This window comes from Phascolarctos cinereus, unplaced genomic scaffold (assembly GCF_003287225.1).
Source record: "Phascolarctos cinereus isolate Bilbo 61053 unplaced genomic scaffold, phaCin_HiC Scaffold_2;HRSCAF=192, whole genome shotgun sequence".
NCBI lineage: Eukaryota > Metazoa > Chordata > Mammalia > Diprotodontia > Phascolarctidae > Phascolarctos > Phascolarctos cinereus.
The window spans coordinates 390,391,510-390,411,331 of NW_027555625.1; the positions used below are offsets into that span (position 1 = coordinate 390,391,510).

General features: G+C 39.6%; 1 protein-coding gene and 1 long non-coding RNA gene across 2 annotated transcripts in view; one reads left to right on the forward strand and one right to left on the reverse strand.

Annotated features, from left to right (window-relative positions):
- The first annotated feature begins 110 nt into the window (after positions 1–110).
- LOC144455980 (uncharacterized) lies at positions 111–18,223 on the forward strand. The gene is made up of 2 exons (XR_013484878.1): positions 111–166; positions 17,695–18,223. It is a non-coding gene; the product is annotated as an uncharacterized LOC144455980 (long non-coding RNA).
- Positions 7,206–19,822, reverse strand: part of LOC110199715 (hepatitis A virus cellular receptor 2 homolog) — a 29,167-nt gene continuing 16,550 nt past the window's right edge. Inside the window, 2 exon segments of the mRNA XM_020974609.2 lie at positions 7,206–10,153; positions 14,299–14,335. Coding sequence (XP_020830268.2) covers positions 10,009–10,153; positions 14,299–14,335 — 182 coding nt within the window. The 3' untranslated portion in view covers positions 7,206–10,008.

Genomic DNA, 19,822 nt, shown 5'->3' on the forward strand with positions numbered 1-19,822 from the left:
CTCTGGATCTAGGTTTCCTCAAGCGTAAATGAAAGGGGATTTGACTCAATGACATCTAAGGTACCTTCCAAGGCTAAATCCATGATAATACATTATTACCCCTATTTTACAGGATGAAGGAGACTCAGAGATGTTAGTGGACCTACTTCAGAGTGAAGCTCAAAAGGTATGGAATGCTCTTCTAATATAAGATGCACTTACCAAAATTAACCTCAGCCATATTGAAAAAGATGCAAATGTTCAGTGTACTTTGAAAAATCTTTTTCTATCCCACAAAGAAATTTAGAACAAAAATTTTAATGATGCTACATTCTAGTAAAAAAAAAAGTATTGAGTATCTATTAAGTATCTGACTGAGCTGCCTAAGTGGGCCACGACTACTTTTTCACTATCATTTTATCGAAAGATTCTAAGTTCCAAGTCACAGGAGGCAGAAACAAAGAGACAGTCCCTTACCAAGCCATCTATTTGCATAGGGATGGGGAAAAGGATTCAGCCTAAGGCTATAAAACGGTAACATTTCCCCTTGGCGTTGTTTTGTTTTCCTAGAGCAGCACAGGGATGCAGAGCAGATAAAATGCTAAGCGTCAGCAATTTCCAAAGGAGAGCACAGAATATTTCTCTCAGATAGGGTAAAATTAAAATTCTCTTTGTCTGTACTGAGCAAGTACAAGTTAGTTACAAGGTCAAATCCAACTCTAAGAGACTATTTAAAATTGCTTTAATTGTATCGGAATTTTGTGGCAGCAAACATCATTTCACGTAACGATGGTGCTACTTACATTTACAGCCGGCTTGTAACGGCCACAAAGAGCATCTCCTCTGATACTCAGCAAACGACCCTAAGAGGTGGCTAGTGGATTATTCACATTGAACAGATGAGGAAGTAAACTCAGAAAGGTTAAACAGGTCGGTCGGTAAATTACACATCTGAGCAATAATCCTTGTTGCTGCTCGACCTTCTTACTCAGAGATCAATGACATCACCATGCTGGGGCCAAGGTACAACATGTTTCACTGCGGCTGATCAGTCCTTGTAGTGAAAAGAGAACTAGATCTGAAATTATTAGACCTGGGTTCAATGCACAGGTCCCAAATTTACTAGCCACATAATCCTACACATCAATTTTCTCTCTCTGAGCCTCAGTTTCCACCTCCATAAAATTAGACTAATAATACTTGCAATATTTTCAATTCAACATACATTTATTAAGTGCCTCCTGTGTGCAAGGTTAGGTACTGAGGATACAAAAATAAAAGTCCCTTTTCTCAATTTTACATTCTACTTCAGAGCTGGGAATGGATAGAAAAGAAAAACCTTCTATGAACATTAAAGCCATGTAAGCATTATTCCAATTACACGTTCAGTTCTCTTGCCACTATGCAACACTGGCTTAGAAATATTTTAGTTAGACGATTTTAATTGTCATGGGACTAGACTGAAGTAAGATTGGAATAAACTAAGCCCAGGAACCACCGTTCCTCTGTCAACAAGACAGCTATTGGCTCCAGCCATGAATGGCATGTTCTGGACTTGTCAATTTTAAAATAGTTGGTTTCCCCACCCAGCCACCCCTAGTATTTCCCCCCTTAAAATTACACCGGGTCATACTTTACAAATTATCAAAGTGAACCACACTCCCTTCCTACCTAAATCCTCCCATTTCTCATACACCTTTTAATCAATCGACAGCATGCTGCTAGCACACCCAGGGAGCTCATTGTAGAGGAAATAGGGAACACCCTCCCCAGACCCTGGAGAACTCACACCAGCAATTTCACAACAGGCTTCGGTTTAAAATGAAAGGAAACTTGTCAATGAACAAGGAGTGAGGAAAGATGAGCCAAAGCATCTCACAACTTTTAAATAAGATTTTTCTCTCTTATCAGTTATCAATTGCCCCCTTTTAGTTCTTAAACCCAAAGTACTAAGAAAATTTTTTTGCCCCCGTCTGCCTATATTGATGGAATCTTCTCTAGACATTTAAGCTTTCTTACAAATCCACTCACCTTCAATGAAGTGAAGCCCAGTCAGGAGAAATGCTTTGTGTTGTGTTTCCTCAGCTCTTCTCTTATCTACTTCCCTCTCTTCCTAAATGAAAGTTTCTCCCAGAATCCTATTCCCTACCTCTTTGCATAACCACACTTTGAAGTATCTTTGAAAGTCAAACTTCTCCATCCCACCCATCTCCCCTCTGTAATTTTTGCCTAGCTGATTTAAACCAATCATTAACACAAACAATGGTCTGGTATTTGGTGGTAAAAGGATTAGAAAGCAAACTAGTTCTGGGATAAACAATCTTCTCCGTTCTGGAAGGGACTGCTTTGCTGCCTTCAACAAAGACCCTGAAACCAGGTGTGCTCTGACTCGTGCTAGGGGGACAGCACAGAGAATAGTAGGACTGAGCCTGCTATAAGCCCAAAGGTAGAATCACCCCTAAGCATAAATTGCCTTATGAGCCTCAGAATTATTCGGTCTTGGACAGATTGCCCATATTCACAACTTTATTTATTTATTTATTTTATTATTGGAGGTACTAAATACAGCAATGGAGACAACCTGGTTCTCTCCTGGGGCGTCTTCATTTCAAGAAGACGGAATGAAAAATAAGCAAAAAGCAATGTCTCACAAAGGTTGAGATGTGTCTGTAAGGGCTGAGCTATATTAATGTAGTGTCAATAATGGGGCAGCCAGGTGGTGAAGTGAATAGATTACCAGGCCTGGAGTCAAAAAGACCTGAATTCAAATCTGGCCTCAGATATTTCCTAGCTGTGTGACCCTAGGCAAGTCACTTCACCCTGTTTGCCTCAGTTTCCTCATTTGTAAAATAAGCTGCAGATGTAAATGACAAACTACTCCAGCATCTTTGCCAAGAAAACCCAAATGGGACCACGAGGAGTCAAATACTGCTGAACAACAATAACATCTAATCAACAAAACTATGCGGCTTTTTTTTTTACCCCGAGAGCAATGCTTACATGTCCAAATGAATACAGCCCACTTCAAAGGAGTTCCACAATGTTCAATTGTTTTCAGCCTCTTCCAACTCTTCATGATCCCATTTGGAGTTTTCTTGGCAAAGATGCTGGAGTGGTTTGTCATTTAATTCTGCAGCTCGTTTTACAGATGAGGAAACTGAGGCAAACTGGGTAAAGTGACTTACCCAGAGTCACACAGCTAGCAGGTGTCTCAGGCCAGATTTGAACTCACGCAGATGATTCTTCCAGATGCCAAGCCTAGCACTCTAAGCACTGCTCCGACTAGCTGCCCCCAAGGTAGTTCCATTGAGATTCAGTTAAGTCATTTCAAGTCAACACTTAAATGTCTCCTATGTGCAAGGTGCATTGCTAAATTCAAGGATAGAAAGACACATTTCCCTGCTCTCAAGGAGCTTACACCCTCCTGGATTTTGAGAAGGCTAGCAGGAAGGATACAGCTTATACAACCAGATAATTTGAGGAAGGGGAGAAGACTCACAACTAAAAGGAGGGGGGGTAAAGATTAGGAAAAGTTTCACAGGCAGGTGGACAGCAGAGCTGTACTTTGAGTGAAGACAAATTTTCTCAAAGTCAGAGATTAGAACATAGTGTTTTCCAGGCGTGGGAAATGATGCCAAATTAAGTTTGGCTAGGGCATAGAGATCATAGCTCTAGAACTGAAAGTTTAATGCCTTCATCTCACAAATCAGAAGGCAGCTAGCTGGCACAGTGGATAGAGCACCAGTCATGGAGTCAGGAAGAGGTGAATTCAAACCTGCCTCAGACATTTACTAGCTGTGTGACCCTGAGCAAGACACTTAACCCTGTGTGCCTCACTTTCCTCATCTGTAAAATGAGCTGGAAAAGGAAATGGCAAACCACTCCAGTATCTTTCCCAAGAAAACCCCAAATGGGGCCACATAGAGTCAGACACAACTGAAAACCACTGAAGAACTACCTCCTCAAAGTCAATGCCCATTGCCTCCACTTTTTCTATTCTTCCCACTCCTTTCCTTCTGAGTCATTCACTATAAACTATTCTTCTTATTTTACCTCCACTAGACTGACTTTCAGTGTGCTCAGTAGCTGCTGAGTGATTTTCATCTTGTACCAGAACTGAGACAGTATATGGTGGTAGAAACAAGAGAGTGATTTTGAGGTCCTAGGATCAAATCCTGGACTCTACCTCTTACTAACTCTGTGTCCTTGGGCAGGCAATTTAACTTGTCTGGGTCTCAATCTCTAATAAAATGTGGGGGTTGGAATAGCTGATTTTTAAGGTCTCCTCCTAGGATTATTAATGTCAGAGGAACAGAAAGGGACCATAGAGGTCATCTAATTCAACCTCCTCCCTTTACAGATGAGGAGACTGAGTCTCAGGATGAAGTGACTTACCCAAATCGTGGATAGCAAGCAATAGAGCCACAATTTAAACCTTGATCTTCTGACCCCAAATTGAGTATTGTTTCCCCTATGAAAGTTCTGGAGCCTATACTGCTTCTGCCCATTTTTGTAAAGCATCTTTTTTGCTATTTCTCCCTTTGCTTTCTTGAAAATGGCTATAAGCTCAATAACTATAGTAATCTATTGTTGGATAAACCCAAAGACCCCAGCTTCTGGGATAAGAACCCACTCTTTGAAAAAAACTGCTGGAAAAACTGGAAAAGAGTATGGCAGAAACTAGGCATAGACCCAAATCTCACACCATATACCAAAATAAAGTCAAAATGGGTTCATGATTTAGATATAAAGTCTAATACCATAAGTAAACTGGGAGAATATGGAATAGTTTACGTATCAGATCTATGGAGAACAGAAGAATTCATGACCAAACAGGAGATAGAGAACATTATAAAAAGCAAAATGGATAATTTTGATTACATTAAATTGAAAAGTTTTTGCACAAAGCCAATGTAACTAAGATTAGAAGGAAGGTAGAAAATTGGGAAAGAATTTTTACAACCAGTCTCTCTGATAAAGACCTCATTTCTAAAATATATAGAGAATTAAGACAAATTTATAAGAACACAAGCCATTCCCCAATTGATAAATGGTCAAAGGATATGAACAGACAGTTCTCAGATGAAGAAATTAAAGCCATCTATAGTCATATGAAAAAATGCTCTAAATCGTTATTGATTAGAGAAATGCAAATCAAAACAACTCTGAGGTACCACATCACACCTATCAGATTGGCCAACATGACAAAACAGGAAAATGATAAATGTTGGAGAAGATGTGGGAAAATTGGAACACTAATACATTGTTGGTGGAGTTGTGAAATGATCCAACCATTTTGGAGAACAATTTGGAACTATGCCCAAAGGGCTACAAAAATGTGCATACCCTTTGATCCAGCAATAGCACTTCTAGGGCTATATCCCAAAGAGATCAAACAAATGGGAAAAGGACCCACATGTACAAAAATATTCATAGCAGCTCTTTTTGTGGTGGCAAAGAATTGGAAATTGAAAGGATGCCCATCAGTTGGGGAATGGCTGAGCAAGTTGTGGTATATGAATGTAATGGCATAGTATTGTGCTATAAGAAATGATGAACAGGCTGACTTCAGAAAAACCTGGAAAGACTTATATGGTCTGATGCTGAGTGAAGTGAGCAGAACCAAGAGGACTTTGTACACAATAACAGCCATATTATGTGATGACTAATATTGTTAAACTGAACCCTTCTCAGCATTACAAAGATCTAAGACATCTCCAGAGGCCTTGGGATGGAAAATGCTGCCCACATCCAAAGAAAGAACTATGGAAGTGGAATCGCTATCACTTATTTTTACTTCCTGTTGAGTTTTGTTTCATGTCTCTGCTGGTTCCTCCTATTGGTTTTAATTTTTACTTACAACTTCACTAATGTGAAAATACGTATCATGAGTATGTAAATGTAAAGCCTATATCAGACTGTGCGCCGTCTTGGGGAGGGTGGGGGGGAGGAAAGGGGAGAAAAAATTTCAACTCAAAAGCATGTGGAAGTAATTGTTGATAAATCAAAACAAATTAATAATTTTTTTTAAAGTGGCTATAAGCTAATAACATATTTCACACCATAGGTGTGACATTATGACTTCTGAAAACAAATGTGAGATCTGTCTTCATTCTTGGCGATATATTCCCTTTCCTCTCATGGTGTAAAGGCAATTTATCCATGAGGTGATAAGCAGCAAAATGTCATTGGCAGTAACAGGCCCATGTTGGTTCATACATTCCTTGGTAAAGAGATTTTGGGAAGAAAGAAAAAAATAAGCAGAAATAGAAGGTGGATAATGAGTGCTGGAGTATTTGAACTAGAAAAGGGGAGTTCAGAAGTGAAGATCAATTTGGTCTCATTAATAAACTGATATTGGAGCTCTGGGGTTAGTGTTTGGCACTCTGGGATAGAAAGCTATAATGTCACACTTTGAACTATTCAATAGAAAAACCTTATAGCAGGGATTTTTTTTTTCCTGCTCACAGACCTTTCAAGGAGGCAGTTGTGACTGATAATAAAGGGACCCTCTCAAATGGCTCTATGCCAATGTGCTTTCTCTAAGAGGAAGTAGAACTTGGTTCCATCTCCAATGAAATATCCCCATCCAGTTCTTTCCAAAAAGAGAGATAATATAGGAAGAGAGAATATTTCCATAAGACAAATCTCAGGCTATTAATTCATAAAAGAAGCAAGATACACTTTTTAATTCTCTGGGACCTATCCTGATCTCTCTTTCAGGGTAGCCACCTTGAATTTGGCCAACATAGTTGACACTGAGCCAGTGGAAGGAAGGATGGTGGTAATAACAACAGCATGCTTTGAGGCAAGCATAGTATACTAGAAAGAAGTTGGCATTTGGAGTCAAAGGACTGAGGTTCAAATCTTGGCTCTTTTACCTACAGCTTCTCTGGGCCTCAGTTTCCTTCACTGTAAAACAAAGAAGGTAGACTCAGAGTTCCTTTCCAACTCTAGATCTTTGATCTATAGTGCCATAGGTACCATATGGTGCTCCTTGTAAACCTTACAAGGAGCTTTCCTCAGAAAGACCCTGGAAAGTAGGTAGTGTAAATATTATATAGTACTCATTTTTCAAATCAGAAGAATTGAAGTCCAAGGGCTGTCACTCTCCCCTGATGCCCAGCTATTACGGTGGTAATAAGGATTTAACCGAGTCTTGTATTCTCAGAGATCTTTCCAATAACTGTGATGCCTTGTAATAATAGAGCACATTCTCATAAAGATTTACAATTTACAAAGCATTTTATTTACAAGTAACCCTCGAAGTTAGTACTGACAATCTACTCCACATTACTATTTGGACTTGAGACAAGACTGAAGACCTAAGAAGTGTCCTCAAATATTTGAACATTCTTATATGGCTTGTTGACTTATAAAGGAGAGGGATTAGATTGATCCTGCTCAATCTTTGAAGGCATAACTAAAAGCAAGGGATAGAAGTTTCAGATTTCAGTTTGATATGAAGAAAATGTTCCTCAGAATTAGAATTCTGCTCAAGTGGAATGGGCAGGCAGCTTGGAGAGGTAGTGAGTTCCCCAGCACATGCAGCTTCAGCTGCATGAGGGGTTATAGAGAAGGGATTCTCAATCTATTTTGCATCATGGATCCCTTTAGCAGTCTGGTGAAGCCAATGGCCTTCTTCTAAGAATAATATCTTTAAATGCATAAAATAAAATACATAGGATTACAGAAGCAACCAATTACATTCAGAAAGTTATCCCCCCCCAATTTTTTTTAAATAAGTTCAGGGACCCCAGGCTAAGAGCCCCTGTTGTGGAAGAATCATAGGATCACAGATGTAAAGGGTCCTTAAGGGTGATCTAACTCAACCCCCTCATTTTACAAACAAGGAAATTGAAGTCCAGGAGGACTATATAATTTACCCCATGCCACACAAGTAGTTAAGTGGTTGAGCCAAGGTTCTAATCGAGGTCCTCTGGTATTAGATGCAGTATTCTTTTGGGACTCATCCAAGCTTGAAATTCTCTTATAATAATTATTAATAGAGGGTGCTGGATTTTGTATATAAAGATAGTACGACTAGCTGAAAATTAAGTGGGACTACATACTTGGAATTGTTCCAGACACAGGCTATGCTTGAATCACCCACAATCTCCACCAAAGATTATCTTGAGGATTAATGGCATCGGGGCAGTTAGGTGGCACAGTGCATAGAGCTCTGGCCTTAGAGGCAGGAAGACCTGAGTTCAAATCCGGCCTCAGACACTTGATATTTATTAGCTATGCAACCCTGGGCAAGTCACTTAACCCCGATTGCCTCACCAAAAAGCAAACGGTTACATTTGGCTAGTTTGGGAGCTATGTGACCATGAAACAGAGTTTTCCCATTCTTTAAAACTAACAGCAGGGAGGGAAACCTGTGACTGATAATAATAATAATAACAATAATAATAATAGTAATAATAGCTAGTATTTGTAAAGAATGCATATGTACCAAATACTGTGCGAAACACTTTATAATTATTGCCTCATTTTATCCTCCCAAAAACCATAGGAGGTAGATGCCATTATTATCCCATTTTACATAAAAGGAAGCTGAAGCAGAGGTTAAGTGATTTGCCTAGGCCTACACAGCGAATAAGTATCTGACGCTGTATTTGAACTCAGGCCTTCCTGACTCCAGGCTCGGCACTCTCTCCATTGTGCTACCTAGCTGCCCCTCTGAACCAACACTATGCTTAATGAATTCCATGCTCCAGTCCACCTGGCTACCCAGTCCAACACAGGGCAATGACCTAAAATGAGATTTTCTGTTAGGCCATTCTAATTCCATAAACTGTGGTTCCATGAGTGCGTCATTGTTAATTAGCATAGGAATTGGCTTTCGTCTACAAGGCAAGAGCCGTGGTCGGGGTGGAAAATGTGTTGCAGAAGTGAAAGGAATGCAAATATCTAAGAGTTTTTAGATTTATTAGGAAAATTTTGATTGCTCCATTGCATTAAGTTTTGTTGCTGAGTCATTTTTCAGTTGTGTCCAACTCTTCATGACCCCATTGGGGTTTTCTTGACAAAGATACTGGAGTGGTTTGCCATTTTCTTCTCCAGTTCATTTTACAGATCAGGAAACTGAGGCAAACAGGGTTAAGTGACTTGCCCAGGGTCACACAGCTAGAATGTGTCTGAGTCTGTATTTGAGTTCAGGAAGTTGAGTCTTCCTGACTCCATACCCCGCAGTCTATCCACTGTGCCATCTAGCCATCCATTGCATTAAGTACTGAAAATGCTAAACCGCATTCATATAAAGCTAATGACATGCAAAATAAGGTGATTTTGTCCTATAATCCCACTGTTCTACCAGAGAGTGTATTTATTATACACAGGCTTGTCCTTGGATGAATTTTCTGTTTGCATGATGCTCTGATGTTACATACTTTCCTGCCAATTCAACTCAATTTTTATAAAATTTATTAAATACCTACTATATACAAGGCACAGTGCTATATCTATAAACCCAAATATAAAAACCAAAACACAAACAGATCCCTGCCCTTAAGGGGCTTCCATTCTGCTAAGGAATATGATGCATGCACAGAAAAGTTAAAACAAGATCATCTGAGAAGGCAGAAAACACTAATGACCGGGGAGTAAGAATAAGGGAAAGTTGGGAGGGGACCACGGAAAACTTGAGAGAGGAAGTGACACCTGGGTCCAGCCTTGCAGGAAATGAAGCTCTCTGTATATTCCATGCACAGAAGATGGACAGCTGACGCACAGAGGCAGAGATGGGAGATAGAATGTGAAGTTCAGGGAACAGTTAGTAGAATAGTTTGGCTGAAATGGAGAGCACATGATGGGGAATAACGGGAAATCATTTTGAGCGGTAGATTGGAGTTTGATTGTGCAGGGTTTAAATTCTAGACTTAAGAATTTGTATTTTAGCCTATGTAAAATAGGGAACAATTAAAGGTGCTTGAAGAGTGAGACGGCATGGTCACCTAAGGTTGATCAGTGGGCTTAAAATAAGACAAGTAACGACATCGTCAGAGTTATTTCTGGTTTGTAGAATCATGACGCTCTTCCTGAATATTCATATTCATCCTGAATTTCATAAATGTTCTCTTCTATGGTGTAGATATTTTCTTCAGCTTGCAGCCTCTCTCCTGCTATATTTCTTATGTCTTTGGGGAGTGGATTTGACATGGAGATTACACTATAGAAAGAGAAAGTTAAACAAACGTCAGCAATGGGGCCCGAGAAGATTCACTTTTATAACTAGTATAGAATTAAGGAAGCACATTTGAAGAATGTACACAAGTTATCAACCTTGGTCTGTCAGTTAAAAGATAAAGAAGCTAAACAGTTCAATATTATAAGTTTGGGGCTGACCTCCTAGAACATTAATTCAAATTTTGCTGTTGTAATTGCCATGTTCATGATTTCTTCAAGTCTAAAATCATAGCCTTTCAGGGCTGGAAGTGATATTAGAGATAATCTGATTCGCTCACTTTGCAGATGAAGAAAAGCCCAGGAAGATCTTAATGTAAAAGATAAATACGAATCAAGAGAATGTGGGTTCTTGCAATCTTAGACTTTTCAATTGTTTTTCAGTCATGTTTGACTCTTTGTGAGCCCATTTGGGGTTCTCTTGGTAAAGACACAGAACGTGTTTGCCATTTCCTTTTCTCACTCATTTTACAGATATGCACTGAAGGTTAAGTGACTTACCCAGGGTCACACAATCAGGAAATGAATCTTCCTGACTCCAGGCCCAGCATTCTATGCACCGAACTACCTAGCTGCCCAATCTTAGATTACACAAATATAAGCATAGGCTAAAATTCAAATGATCCCTTGTCCTATCACCATTCACTCATTCTTTGCCAAACCCAAACCAAGGTTACCATTATTACCTTCTCTATTCTTGCTTTCATGTGCTGCTGAATACTCCCAGAATAAGCCGTACAATTATGGTGACTGGGTAGCTTACACATACATTTTATCTATTCTTAGTCGGCCCCTCATCGCCTTTTTTTCTTTGCAGGACCCTTTTGCACAACTTTCTTTCGAAAACTGCCTTGTGTTTATTTTGTATATGCTTTAAAAAGCTCATGTTGTCTCCCTCTAAGCTCCTTAAAGACATTCCATCTCTTATCTTACTGCCTTGATAGTGGCTGTCTCTAATGCCTAGAATGCATTCTCTCTAACTTCAACTTTTTAGAATCCTTAACTTCCTTCATGATTCAACCCAGATGCCACTGTTACAGAAAGACTTTCCTGATCTCCCTGGGAAGCAACAAGATGCAATGGAAAGAAGACGGGATTGGGAGTCTTGGGACCTAGCTTGGATTCCTGGTTCTGCCAGTTGGTATCTGTGTGAGTCTGGGCAAGTAACTTCCTCTCTGTGAGACTTGATTTCCTCACCTGCAAAAATGAATGAGGTGGACCAGTTAACTTCCAACATGTCTTTCAGCTGTAAATTGATTCGAAGTGCCTTGTAAACCATAAAGAATAAAAGTGGGGCATCATGAACCCAGGGGTGGACTTGTGAGTCAGAAAGTTCTGGATTCAGTGGGTCTACTTCTTTACACTAGCTATGGACAAATCCCTTCACCTTGCTGGAACTTAATTTTGTCATCTGTAAAAAGAATAGGTTGGACTAGGTGACTTCCAAGATCTCTTTAAGCTCTAAATCCACAATCTGAAGATCTTAGTCATTAGAGATCTCTTCCTCCTAAAATTTCATTCTATACACTTAGCCATATAAATGTAAATATTTTATCATCCCCAACAAAATGTAGGCTGCTGAAGGATGAGAGCTTTTATTTTTCACTTTGTCTTTGTATTCTTAGCACCTAGCACAGTAGTGGAAGGTTCAGAGATTCTTGTTAAATGGAACTGATCACTAACTAAGGCGATTTACGGTTCTAAACCTGATTATCCAGTAACCCTATCAAACTCTGCCTTGGTCTCACAGCATTTGATGTATGGCATTCAGTTCTAGGAGGATGTGGACAAGGAGCATATCTTGAGGTAGTGACCAGACGAGGGACCTCAAGACCAGGGCTCTTACAGAATTCCCAGAGAATTGTGCTGACCTTGTACATGGCAGGGCCAGACTTTGGCCAACACACTAGCTTTTGCTGTATTAATGGAATGGAAAAGCAGAAGCAATGCAAAAGGAGAGCATGCAGCACAAGGAAGAAGTGGGTTGGCAATGACCAAAAGGAAGAGCAGAACTGAAGAAGACAAAAGAAAAGGTCTGCTGCCATGAGGAGCAGATGCCAAGACTCCATGATGAGGGATGCATGAGTGAACAATGAAGAAGAGACAGAGCAGGCACTGCTTTGCTGAAACCCATTAGAACTCTTGACACTGATCTTTGCCTTCCCATCCTTCTCTCCTTGGAGGTTATGTGCCAGTTTCTCAAAATTTAGCTCTGCTTCTAAAAAGCTGGTTGGATGTTCTGTTTACTTGTCAACTACTATAACTATTCAGCTAGTATGACAAATGTAATTAACCACTGCATTGCCAGCCCATGGCTGTGACTACCCAAACGTAGTAGAGAGAAACAAGAAGAGAGCATCTACATTTGGAAGGAGAAATAGATCTTAGGCCTGTCGTGTCTTTTGCTGGAGTGTGATTTCTTGGCTAGGGGCTTCGAGCAACAACGCCAACAATAGCGTTATGCGTTCATTTTCGTTGTTGTTGTCCAGTCATTTCAGTTGTGTTTGACTTTCATGACCCTGTTTGTGGCTTTCTTGGCAAAGATATTGCAGTAGATTACCATTTCCTTCTCCAGCTCATTTTATAGGTGAGAAAACTGAGGCAAACAGGGTGAAGTGACTTGCCCAGGGTCACATAACTAGTAAGTATCTGAGGCCAGATTTGAACTCAGGAAAATTAGTCTTCCTGACTCCAGGACTGGTGGTCTATCCACTGTACCACCTAGCTGCGCTAATTCATTTTTATGCCATCTCAAAATAGGAACCAAGGGGAACAGCTATTCAGAGTCTTCTAGGGCAGTGCTTCCCAAAGTGTGATCCAATGATCCCTGGGGATCCCTGAGACCCTTTCAGGAGGTCCACGAGGTCAAAACTATTTTCATAATAATACTATGACACTTTGATTTCTAATATGGACCTGGAGGTCTAAACTAAATAAGCAAAAGCTCTTGGGGGCAGGATGGGAGGGTCTTCAATAATTTTTAAGCATGTAAAGGAATCCTGAGACCAAAATATTTGAAAACCACTACCTCTAGACAATGAATGAATCAACAGGTTGGGTGGAGGAGTCTGTTATCAAAGGCCTGCCATAAAAAGGCAATGCCATCACTTTTTTTTTCCTTCCCATTGTTTTCCTCAGGTGAGTTTGATAGGAAAATCCTGTCCCAGAGAGGAGGAACTGGATTAGGAGGAGTAGCTTTCTGCCTATAGAAGAGAAGGGACAAGTGAGAGGGAGGGGTAACCTTGCTCACACCAGCACTGTCACCCATCATACCACTGTTAGACTTGGATCAATGATTCACGGAAGGGACAGGATAGCCATCTTTAAATATTTAAAGGGTTATCATGTGGAAGATAGATTTGGCATGTTGTGTTTGATCTTGGCGAGCAGAACTAGGAGCCATGCAGAGCTGCAGAGGCAATTTTCATTCTATTTCAGAAAAACCTTCCTTTATATGTCAAGCTGTCCCAAAGTAAAATGGGCTGCTTGGGGTGATAGAGGGCTCCCCCACTCCACCATCACCCTTTTCTGGTACATATTAGTATACAGCTGGAAATACAGAACTGAAGTAAAGTTGAGAAAAGTCATGGCTAAATATGTAAACTTGGGAATAGAGTGCTATATAGGGTCAATACATAATTTTTAAATGCATAAGATTGGACTGAAATTCATTCTACATTTATTTTTATTCATTCATTCAACAACCACTTATTAAGCAACTATCATATACAAAGCATTGTGCTTGGTGATGGAGGAGATACGAAAGTAATAAAAACATGATCCCTGCCTTTCTGGAACCTAAGCTCTAGCAAAGGAAATATGGCATTTACACAAATCTGAACTGATTATCCTTTGGCATGGAATGTATGAGACCGGGACATGGTATTATACATGTAAAGAAAGAAAGACTATTTCTAACCTTGGAGAGGAGAAAAGAGTGGGAGTAGGAAAAGAGATCATGGAATATGTCCAAAGGAAATAGTACTTGAGCTGAGTCTCAAAGGAAGGGTAAGATTTCAAAAGATAGAATTGGGGGTAAGAGGATAGGAAGAACATTCCAAACAAAGGCATGAAAACAAGAGAGCGTTGGAAATGTACAGAGGGCAAGGAATCTATTAAAATTATATTTACCTGGATTTCTGCGACTTCTTTTTGTTATAGGAATGCCCTAAAAAGATTTTTTTTGGGGAAAAAAAAAGCCAAGTGAACATGTCTGTAAAAAAAATGGAATGAGATATGAAATATAGGCTTTAAACTTCCTGCCCATGAGCTGGATATGCCTTCAAACTGAAATTATCATATATATACTTACCCCACTCTTTTCATAGTTTTGTCAATTAGTTGTGTCCAACTCTTCATGACCCCATTTGAGGTTTTCTTGGAAAAGATGCTGGAGTAGTTTGCCATTTTGTTCTCCAGCTCATTTTACAGATGAAGAAACTGAGCCAAACAGGGTTAAGTGACTTTCCAGGGCTCATACAGCTAATAAGTGTCTGAGGCCACATTTGAACTCAGGTCCTCATGATTTCAGGTTGGCACTCTAGCCACTACACCACCTAGCATTCTATTATTATTTTCCAAATAATGTATCATCATTATCATCATCATCGTCATCAACATCATAATTATCATTACTGTCATCTTTAAGAATTCCAATAAATAAACTGAATTGGTCTAGAGTATCAAGGTGGCACAGTGGATAGAGATCTGGCCCTGGAGTCAGGAGGACTTGAGTTCAAATCCAGCCTCAGATACCTACCAGCTGTGTGAGCCTGGGCAACTCACTTAACCCTATTTGCCTCAGTTTTCTCACCTGTAAAATTAGCTGGAAAAGAAAATGGCAAACCACTTCAGTATCTTTGCCAAGAAAACCCCCACAAAGAGTTGGGGTCACAAAGAGTGGGACGTGACCAAAATGACTGAACAAAAACAATATTCAATATTCATTATCATCAAAATATGTGGAAAAATTATTCAAAATATAGAAAATTAGCAGAATAAATTGAAACAAACTGGAAACAGAACAAGAACCATGACATTTCTGTTGTCCTGTGTGCTACGGGACTTGTCTGTGAGATGACTTCAGTTAATCTACAGGAGATGAACTTACATTCTGATACTCTTCTTTAATGACAAAAAGTAATTGTTTTATGCACTTCTGTAATAGTGCACAGAATATTAATGTGAAAGAACAACGGTGGGGTATTAACTTATCCTCAAACTACTTCTATCTGAACGCTATTAAAAAAGACGAGAATGAGATAAAAGTGATAATTATGATAATAATAGTAATAACAATAATAATAATTTATTATGGACCGAGATTTTCTCTGTCTCCACAGCAAGTCATTCTGTAACAAAGGCAATTAAATCAGTGCCAACTAGACATAAAGCCAAAATGAGAGACAAGGAAACTGCCTCCAGCCCCACTTTTCCATATCCAAGATGCCCTGACCAAATGAATATTGAACTGAATTGAATTCTGGAGGAGCAACAGAAGTGGTATTCTCCCACCTGAGGGGATAAAGAGAGTCCGAGATTCCGTCTCCCTTCTCATCACCTTTACATAGGTAGTCCTGGAAATCTGAGAATGTTCTCCCTCTTTATCCCTCAGCCTCAGAGGTGGTTCAAGGCTACCTCCTGTCAGAGGACTTCCCAGAGTCAGGCAGTTGTTAGCCCTTTCTGATATCCAGGAATGACTTTGTATTTATTTTGTACTTACTTATCTGTATTTAACTTGTTCTTTCCACTTCCCAGAACCTGAGTACTTTGAGTCCTTTAGGAAGGACTATTTCTTTGTATACCCAAAAGGAAGGAAGGAAGGAAGGAAGGAAGGAAGGAAGGAAGGAAGGAAGGAAGGAAGGAAGGAAGGAAGGAAGGAAGGAAGGAGGGAGGGAGGGAGGGATAGAGGGAGAGACGGAGGGAGGGAAGGAGGGAGGGAAGGAAGGAAACATTTATTAAGTATCTACCATGTGACAGGTAGCGTGCTAAGCTTTTTACCAATAATATCTCATTTAGTCCTCATAATGACTCTGGGAGGTAGGTATTATTATTATCAACATTTTAGAGTTGAGGAAACTGAGGCAGACAGAAGTTAAATGATTTGCCCAGGGTCATACAGCTAATAATATTAGAGGTTAAATTTGAATTCATATCTTTCTGACTCACTGTTCTGTCTCTTTCACCACCTAAATGTCCAGAACCACAACCTAACACAGTGACTGGCAAAGAGCACAGATTAATAAATGTCAATTGGATTGAATTGTGATACTACACAAGTCGACCTGGGGCTATATACATTCTATGAATAGACCCAGATTCTGTGGCCGAGAAATGAATTTCTCTGAAAAACCTTTAGCTAAATTACATGGTATTAAAAAGAAAACTTTTAAGTAGGCCACTTAGTACAGTATTCCCTTCCAGGATTGCAAGAATGAATGTCTTTGCTAAAAACACTGATCAGTGCATTGACCAATTATGGTTCTAAAGGACTAATAATGAAGCATATTACCTACCTCTTGTTAGAGATGTGATAGACTCAAGATACAGGATGAGGCTGACATTTTCAAATATGGCCAATATGGGAAGTTTTTATTTCATTGTTATTATTGTTGTTTGCTTGACTGTGAATGTTTGTTATGGCTTTGTTTTGTTTTGTTTACCAATTTAGGGGAGGGGTGCCAGAAGTAGGCATAGGGTAGCCAAGAAAGAAAAAGAAAAAACAAAAGAGAAAAGAATGTCGTTGGAACATTTTTAATGCATAAAAAGAGAAAAAGAATCACAGAGAAGGATAGCTACAACTAAAAGAGATCCCCATTTTCATGTACAATCCTTTTTTTTCCTGTCCTACTATGTATATAAAAATGACCATTTTATTTAGTGTTTATTAAGTTCAAAATGATTGCCAAAGAGAGACTTGGACACAGAGTATCGGACATAGAGCACAGTCCTTAAGGTGTTGAACCAAACAGATTGCATAACCAGAACCAAGAAAACACTAATTTTCTGGCCTGGTTTTTAATAAATTATGCCATAAACTGAAAAAAATATTTTACCCAAAAGGTGAAAAATACCACCAAACACACAGAGTCCTAAGACCTTTCAAGTGAACTGGTTCAAATCAAACCAAGTAAATAAACCCAAACTAAACAGGAACCGCACTGAGGATACTCAGAAGGTGAAGAACTTTGAGATCATGCAATATAATAATTGCTCAAAGAAATGGGTTATTTAGTCTGGAGAAAAGAAGTTTTAGGTAGGGTCTGACAGACTGTCTTGTAAGGACTGATTTATTGTATTTTTATTCAAATCAACATTATTCAATTTAGTATGATTCCATAGGGGAAGTGATTATTTCTGTTATATTTATCTATTAATATCCATTCAGTCAGTATAATCAATTAATATCAATATTAATACATATTTTCCATATTAGATAAGGTTAGATAGATTCTTTCTTATAATAGGCCCCAAAACTACAAACTGTAAGTTACTGACTTGTTCTAAAGTTCACTTGCTTAATCACAGGAAGCTAACTAGAGGACCTCCACCCTTTCTTCCTGCTGAGTGGGGGACAAAGCCCAGCATGGCAGACATGACTCAGTGATATGAAAAATCCTTGCCCTCCGCCCTTCGTCACTCTGTTGTCCAACATGAGAAGATGGCCAAGAGCATTTGGCCAACAAGTGATCCTATTTGCCAGCCCGTGGCCTGACAGTCTACCAGCCCATCAGCCCATGTGGATATTTTGACATCACGACCATCAGCCCAGCCCATGGATCTGCACATTGGATCAGTAGGCCCTCCTGGAAAGTCACGACAGATTTGTCAGTCACAGGATTCTGTATTTTATGTAGACCCTCCTAGAGGGTCAGGGTCAAGGTTTATCAACCATTGAAACTCTGTATTTTACTTGGCTTCCTCTCTATTGCCCAGGTATAAAGCACTATAAAACTAAGGCCATGGAGGAAGGTCAGCACCTCGTATACTGAGGAAGATCTAAGGTCCCATTCATTAAAGTGGCCATGTCCCTTTAATAAATGGTTATTGGCTTAGAGCTCTGCCTCAGTATCTTTTATTGCAGATTGAACAATTTTGGACCTCACAGTCTTCAGGTACTTAAAGGGCTGCTATATGGAAGAGAGATCTGATTTATTTTTGTGTTTTTGGCTTGGCCCAAGGGCAAAAAATAGAAGTAATTAAGTTGTGGAGATGGAAAAAAGAACTTTATTCCTGGGATCATAGATTCAGAGCTGAAAGGGACCTTAGGAACCATCAAGCCCAGGGGTGGGGAAACTGTGGCCTCAAGGCCACATGTGGTCTTCTAGGTCCTCAAGTGCGGCCCTTTGACTGAATCCAAACTTCACAGAACCAATCACCTTAATAAAAGAATTTGTTCAGTAAAAGACTCAGTCAAAAGGCCACACCTGAGGACCTAGAAGGTCATACATGGCCTCGAGGCCTCAGGTTTCCCACCCCTGATCTAGCCCAACCCCCTCATTTTACAAATAAGAAAACTGACTCCCAGAGAGTTTAAGTGATTGGACCATGGTCACACACCTAGGATGTATCAAAAGCAGGACTTAAACCCATGTCTTTCTGATTCCAAAGTCAACCCTCTCTCCACTATGCCACACTGTCTCCAGAAATGATGTAGCACAATAAAAAAGTAGACACATTCGGCCCAGCCTTCCTTCACAGCCATTGAAAGTTGAGTAGGATTTGGATGTGGGAAGCCAGGGGGAGCAGTCTGAGCAAATTTAGAATGAATATGGGCATGGGAAATAATGGGAAACAAATTGGGAGAGATCTGTTGGGTTAGAGAGATTTAGAAACCAGGCCCAGGAATTTACACCTGACACATGAAGCAGGCAACAGAGAAACAATTTAGGTTATTGAGCAAGGGAGTGACATAAAAAATGATAGGGGCCGCTAGGTGGCATAGTGAATAGAGCGCCAGCTCTGGAGTCAGGAGAACCTGAGTTCAAATCTGACCTCAGATACTTGACACTTACTAGCTATGTGACCCTGGGCAAGTTACTTAACCCCATTGCCTAGCCAATCACAATAATAATAATAATAATTGTAGGAAGATTGGTCTGACAAAATTTTTAAGAATAAGAGCCATTTTCCAATTGGTAAATTGTCAAAGGATATCAATAGCTTTCAGAAAAAGAAATCCAAGCTATCAATAGATATCTGAAAAAGTTCTAAATCACTAATAATTAAGAAAATGCAAATTAAAAGAACTTCAAGGTACCACCTCACACTCATTAGATTGGCGAAGTTGACAAAAAGGGGAAATGACAAATATGGGAAAGGCTGTAGGAAAACAAGTACATTAATGTCTTGTTAGTAGAATTGTGAACTGATCCAGCTATTCTGGAAAACAATTTGGAACTATGCCCAAAAGACTACTGAACTGTGCATAAGCTTTGATCCAGCTATATTCCTATTATACCCAAAAGAGATCAAAGAAAGAGGAAAAGGAACCATACATAAAAAAGTATTTATAGTAGTTCTTTTCACGGCAGCAAATTGGAACTGAAGAGGTACCTATCAATTAGGAAATGGCTGAACGTATGGAATATGAATGTAATGGAATACTATTAATTTTTTTTTAAAAAAAAGGGTGAAGGGAATGGTTTCAGAGAAA